The sequence below is a fragment of the Teleopsis dalmanni genome, chromosome 2, assembly GCF_002237135.1.
Source record: "Teleopsis dalmanni isolate 2A chromosome 2, ASM223713v2, whole genome shotgun sequence".
NCBI classification, from domain to species: domain Eukaryota; kingdom Metazoa; phylum Arthropoda; class Insecta; order Diptera; family Diopsidae; genus Teleopsis; species Teleopsis dalmanni.
The window spans coordinates 17,227,686-17,233,365 of NC_051847.1; the positions used below are offsets into that span (position 1 = coordinate 17,227,686).

General features: G+C 29.6%; 1 protein-coding gene across 1 annotated transcript; it reads right to left on the bottom strand.

Moving 5' to 3' along the window:
• Nucleotides 1-1,219: 1,219 nt before the first annotated feature.
• On the bottom strand, nt 1,220-5,346 carry LOC119686295 (protein brown-like). The gene is made up of 8 exons (XM_038100848.1): nt 5,156-5,346; nt 4,870-5,102; nt 4,642-4,794; nt 4,097-4,518; nt 2,565-2,741; nt 2,147-2,252; nt 1,522-2,080; nt 1,220-1,456 (listed from the first exon to the last, which is right to left on the bottom strand). Exons 1-8 carry the CDS (start codon nt 5,286-5,288, stop codon nt 1,269-1,271), a joined length of 1,971 nt encoding a protein of 656 aa, XP_037956776.1. The 5' UTR covers nt 5,289-5,346; the 3' UTR covers nt 1,220-1,268.
• Between the last annotated feature and the right edge of the window lie 334 nt (nt 5,347-5,680).

Genomic DNA, 5,680 nt, shown 5'->3' on the forward strand with positions numbered 1-5,680 from the left:
TATCTAGAAATAGGAAAAGGAATAGGAAAAACAGAAGAACATTTTCCGCCTTCCGGCCATTGAGGACCTTCTAATCTCAGTAGGAAAGAGTAGTTCTTGACCCAGTAACCTTCTCCTGGGCAGTCACAGAGAATGTGACTGGAAGTCTCGTCTGCTTCTAAGCAGAATCAGCAATTTATCTTTCGGACAGACCAATTTTGTTAAGGTTATAACGCAGTCCATGGTGACCCGTTATATATCCCATCAGCAACCTCAACTCTGTTCTGCTGAACAAGGATACCTTGCCACTATATATCTATATAAGGTTTAAATTATTTGATTGACTTTCCACATATTAAGACTTGAGAACCTAGTAGATTTAACAATATCTAAGCATTTAGTTCATAGTCCAACGATTGATAATTATGTTTTGACTTTTTTTAAAAATTATTATTTATCAAAAACTGCCACAATCGAGAATTTTTAATTGATCAATAAAATCATTATCATTAAAAGACTACGTTGATCTTTGATTTTGTTTCACATTTTCAATCTTAGCAGCTCTGATGCTTATGTATTTCAATACTTTTTAATATTAATAAACTTTTGGATGCTAGTTAAAATTCAAATAAAGTCAATAGGAAGTTGAAGGCAAAAAGACACAAATTTTGTTTTTTATTTTTAATTTATAAATGAACAGCTCAAAACTTTGCAGACAGTCTCAGAAATTATTTTGTACATAGAGTTCTGGAAATTTTACAATTCAAACTACAAAGAAGCTAAAATGAAGAGCTGAACTTTTGCCTGAATTACATATTTACTTGACGTTGTAGTTGTGCTGATATGAAATACTAGTTAACATTACGAATGTAACTAAATTAAAACAAGCAGGCAGTGCCTAACTCCAACCAGGCAGGAATAACTTCACAAACAAGCAAAGTTCCCTGCGGAAACTAAGGTACAATTTTCAACTTTAACTTTTGTAAGTGCTGCTCTGGAATCCAAATTGTAAATGCATAATTTTATATTATAACTAACAAAATCACAAAGTTTCATGTTTTAAACTAGAACCGAGATGACTATTGAATAGTTGAAAAGAGTAAGAGAGCAAAGATACTTACATCACTGAATATGAATGTTTTCACTTTAGTTTGTTACAGAATTTAAAGAACAATTTACTTCAAATAACAAAATCGCCAATTTATTGCATTATAAACTTAATTACTATTTAAATATTATTATTAATAATTAATTAAAAATATTCACTACGAATTATACTAAGCAAACTCTTAATAGTAACCACTACGTCTGACATACTTTCGTATAAAAAGGAATGCTAAAATATTGAACACAACTGCTACACTTATAAGACCAACGCAATCCAACCAAAATGTATAATCCGCAGTTCTGTAGGAACCACGTTGCAGCACTTCATAACCATTTTTCACGCATGGATGCTCCAAGTTTTGCGGACAATCTGTAAACGTATGTAGAATTAATAAAAAAAACATTAAAGAAAATTTTTATTAAAAAAAAACGCACCAATTTCATCAACATCTATCCAAAACTTATACATTAAGGCTTCATTAGAGTAGAAAAACAGTGATAAATATTTAATTATCGGTATAGAGTCCACATTATAATATGCACCACCAAATATTAAGAAGATCAAATCAAATGGTGCAGCGCACTCTGAAGCCATAGTATCAGTTTCGAAAAAACTGGACAAAAATAAACCATAACCAGTAGCAGCGATAGCTGCAAGACTCAATATCAAACCCATATTCAAAAATAGCAAAAACCCACGCGCATAATAGACAGCACCATAGACGACCGAGAAGAAAAGGAAACTTTTAAAGAACGCCATCGGAATGAAGGATAACACTACAGCCATATAATAGGCTGATGTACTATATATGCCTTCACCAACTTCTCGTCGCATTATAGGTAAGGCGGCAGGAAAAACGTATGTCACACCATATGAGAAAGTAAATATCATTTCTGTACTAAGCATGAATATTGAGCCACCAATATCTTGTACTGAGGTCTGAGTGAGTCCACTAATACCAGAATACATAATTGCCAAAGTACACGATGTTATCTATATAATTATATGTATATTAATTGTTTGTATAATGATTGTAACATAAATCATAAGCATACTTACCATAAAGAATCCTAAGCTCATCAGACCGCGTTTAATATTGCGACTATCTTCTGTTATAAACCGTAAAAGCAACAAATAAACTTGATATATCCAACGAATCTTCTTTCTGTTTATGAGAATCGATAATAAGTTATGTAATTATATTTCATATAAACATTTATTGTATATTTCTTCTACTAAAATAATAAATATTAAATTATTTATTGTATTAAAATAAAATTGTAAAGATAATAAAAATATTAAATATATATATGTTATATGGCTTAAATTTTTAAAAGCAATTTATTGGCTTAGTAATAAAGAATAAAATAATAGTCTTATTTTTTTTTCTTTGTAAAATTTATTTTATCTACATTATACATAGATAGGCTAATGTTGTATCACATCTATAGTATGTGCAGGATTTTTTTTTACTTACATATTTTTTAAATGATGCAAAGGATCTCCACTATAATTACGTGGTGCCAACCAACTGCCATGGTATAAACCTGCCGTCTCAAAGTCATATTTGGTTTTAATGGCATCGCCATCTCTATTACTAGTTCTTAAATAAAACTCAGCTGGATTACAGTTTTGTGGTATGCTATAGCCTAAGCTATATAAATAGTAATATAAAAATAAAAGTTTTTGAAATTATTTATTATATTAATTTACAAAATATTACAATATATATATATATATATATATAAATTATCACATTATCAGCAAGGGATTAAAGACGGGAAGAGGTATGGTTTGTGTCAGCAGGAGAGCTTCTTAATATGCATGTTATATTAATGCCTTTAGCTATATATGGAAATAATAATACTTTTCTTAATTATGTATATTGTCAAAAAGATCTATGTTCATTTAAAATAAAGAATCTTTATTGGGGAAGTATAACAATCATAGTTCGCCCGTATGATTTATAGTATAGGTATTATATATAACTAGAAATTCATATCATTTAAAGGAATTAGGTTAGCATAGGTTGGCGTAACTGCCTTGTGCATCACACCCCACATTACCACAAATGTTGGCTCATTCTGATATTACGTATGAGCCTTAGCTTATAAACTATGACTAGTTTTAAAAGGTGGTTCATATTTTAAAGAATGGCAGCTTTGTCAAATAAATTAAAAAACGGATCCTAAAGACTTGAATCTTGTACTAGAAAGGCCAACACATGACTTTTTATTACTACTTTTCATTTAACGAGAATTTCCATAAAGTAGATTTAATTGATAATTGCATAAACTATTGTGCAAACTATTTTATTATATATATGTATTTATTATTATATATATTTATGATTATATATATTTATTATTACGTATATTTTTTATTATATATATTTATTATTATATAGTTATCCCTCATGCTTTATAGGGGTGTATGTTGATGGCGACACATTTTTAAAAATAAACTGTTGTTCTAAAGTTTCTAATAATGGGGTTTTAATATTGAAAGGCTTTTATTTTAAGTTTCTTTCAAAACTACATATAAATCTACGGGCGGTTCTATTTTTAATAAAAAAAAGTAAATGACTTTCACCAAACAATAGAATTTTGTGATACATGAGTAGATACTTTCTTTCAATTTCCCTCATAATATTTTTCTCTAAAATGGGGTAAGTTTTACGCAATTGTATTTTTATTGGTTTTTTTTTGGGTTGTATACAAAGAGTTTTCATTTTAAAATAAAAATTTTAAAATTTTAATAATAAAATTATACAATTTTTTTTGTATTTTCAATTTTGTTTCTTTTGGCTTAAAATTTGCATACTAGATTATTCCGTTTCTTTTAAATCCTGCTTTTTTAGATCAATATTTTTTTATACCTAAACAAGGAACATTTTTGTTAACCGAATTCAAATTATGAAAGGGAATATAATTTTTCAATTGTAATAATACTTTAGTTCTTAAAGCCTTGAATACTGTTAAAACAAATAACTATTTAGCAGTAACTTACTCTGTAAAAAACTGTAAAGCTTTTTCTGTACTGCCCTGATATATGATCCGACCTGCATCCATTAGTATGATGTGTGTGAACAGCTCAAATATATCCGAAGTTGGCTGATGTATAGAACAGATAATAGCTTTCTTTTGTCTACCATTCGGACTGTTATTGAATACACTTAACGAAGGCAGCTCCTTTAGAGATTCAAATAAATTTTCATTCGATTTAAAAACTTCCATTTCAATTGAACTACGACTACTTATATCGCTGGGCGTGCTAAACGAATCTTCACCATAGAGTGAGGTAAGGGAACTCTTAACAACACGATGACGAGTACATAGATGACGTAAAGTTTTTACTACTGTATAGGCACTATAACTGTCTAAACCAGTTGTTGGTTCGTCACAAAACAGGAAAGGTGGATCTATAATTAGCTTAAATGAAGAGAAATAAAAATATTATATATTCATTTAAAATAGAAATATAATTATTTAATATTTAATAACTTAATTACTTGCTAATTAAAAAATAAAAATATATATCTTAATTTTTCTTACCTCCTCAGCCAAACTTAATCGCTTTCGCTCGCCACCCGATAGCTGCTGTATGCGGGTGTTCGCAGCATCTCGCAGTCCTACTGCTAAAAGTAGGTCATTAACCCGTTGACGTTTTTGAGATTTTGTTGTTTTTCTATGCATTTTAAAATGTGACTACATACGAAAGAAAAAAAAATTGATTGTATTCGTATGTGAGTATACAAACTATTGAGTCTAAAGCTGACTTACCATAAAATACAAGTGCTCGTATGCGGTAAAGGTTTTAACATTGATTTCAAATTGTGGCAAAAAACTTGAGATGCGCGTCATATCATTGCGCGCCACTGCGACGCCGTTCAGCACAATATCGCCGCTTAAGTTACCACGTAAACGCTGTGAAATAGCAGCGAGCAATGTGGTTTTACCAGCACCACTGCAACCCAGTACAGCAATTAGATCTCCAGTTCTTATATGACCGCTTACTAATCAATGTTTTTGTTTAATTTTCAGCATTTCAAAGTTTTCGTAAACTTACCGTTCTTTAGGATGCGTATCTCCCTTAATTTTTGACATTCCTGCCAAAAACTATAATTACTTTGTTCATTTGCTGGTACGTAATAATCAAGGTTTTTCCATTCCAAAAGCAAACCACTACGCGATTCATTCATCTTACGGATGAAAATTTTAATTTTTGCTTAATATAGCTTTCACTATATCTTTATGAATCCAATAAAACAGTATAAGTATGACACTTTTTGGAATAATTCTTTAATATAGAATTACTTTATAAACCGATCACTAGAGACGTTGTTAACAACGTAAAACTCAATATTATAATGGAAAGCTGTAGCACATGTTGTTACTAGTGATAAATTTATAATCTTATCTCTGCTTAAAATTGGTTTCATTTAATTCACTTATAATGGAAATGCGTTCACATTCATTACACAGATGTATGTGTCATATATATGTCATATATAATTTTTGTTTTTATAACGCAACATCTTTATCTCTTTAATCTCAATTTTTTTTAAAATATTTACAATTGTAGACCACTTTT

Bases quoted from the DNA above. Each gene is read 5' to 3' on its own strand.
- LOC119686295 (XM_038100848.1), bottom strand. From the start codon at position 5,288: ATGAATGAATCGCGTAGTGGTTTGCTTTTGGAATGGAAAAACCTTGAT. The intron at 4,519-4,641 runs GTAAGAAAAATT...TCTTCATTTAAG, and splicing joins GATTAAGTTTGGCTGAGGAG to CTAATTATAGATCCACCTTT. The intron at 2,081-2,146 runs GTAAGTATGCTT...ATAATTATATAG, and splicing joins TGAGCTTAGGATTCTTTATG to ATAACATCGTGTACTTTGGC.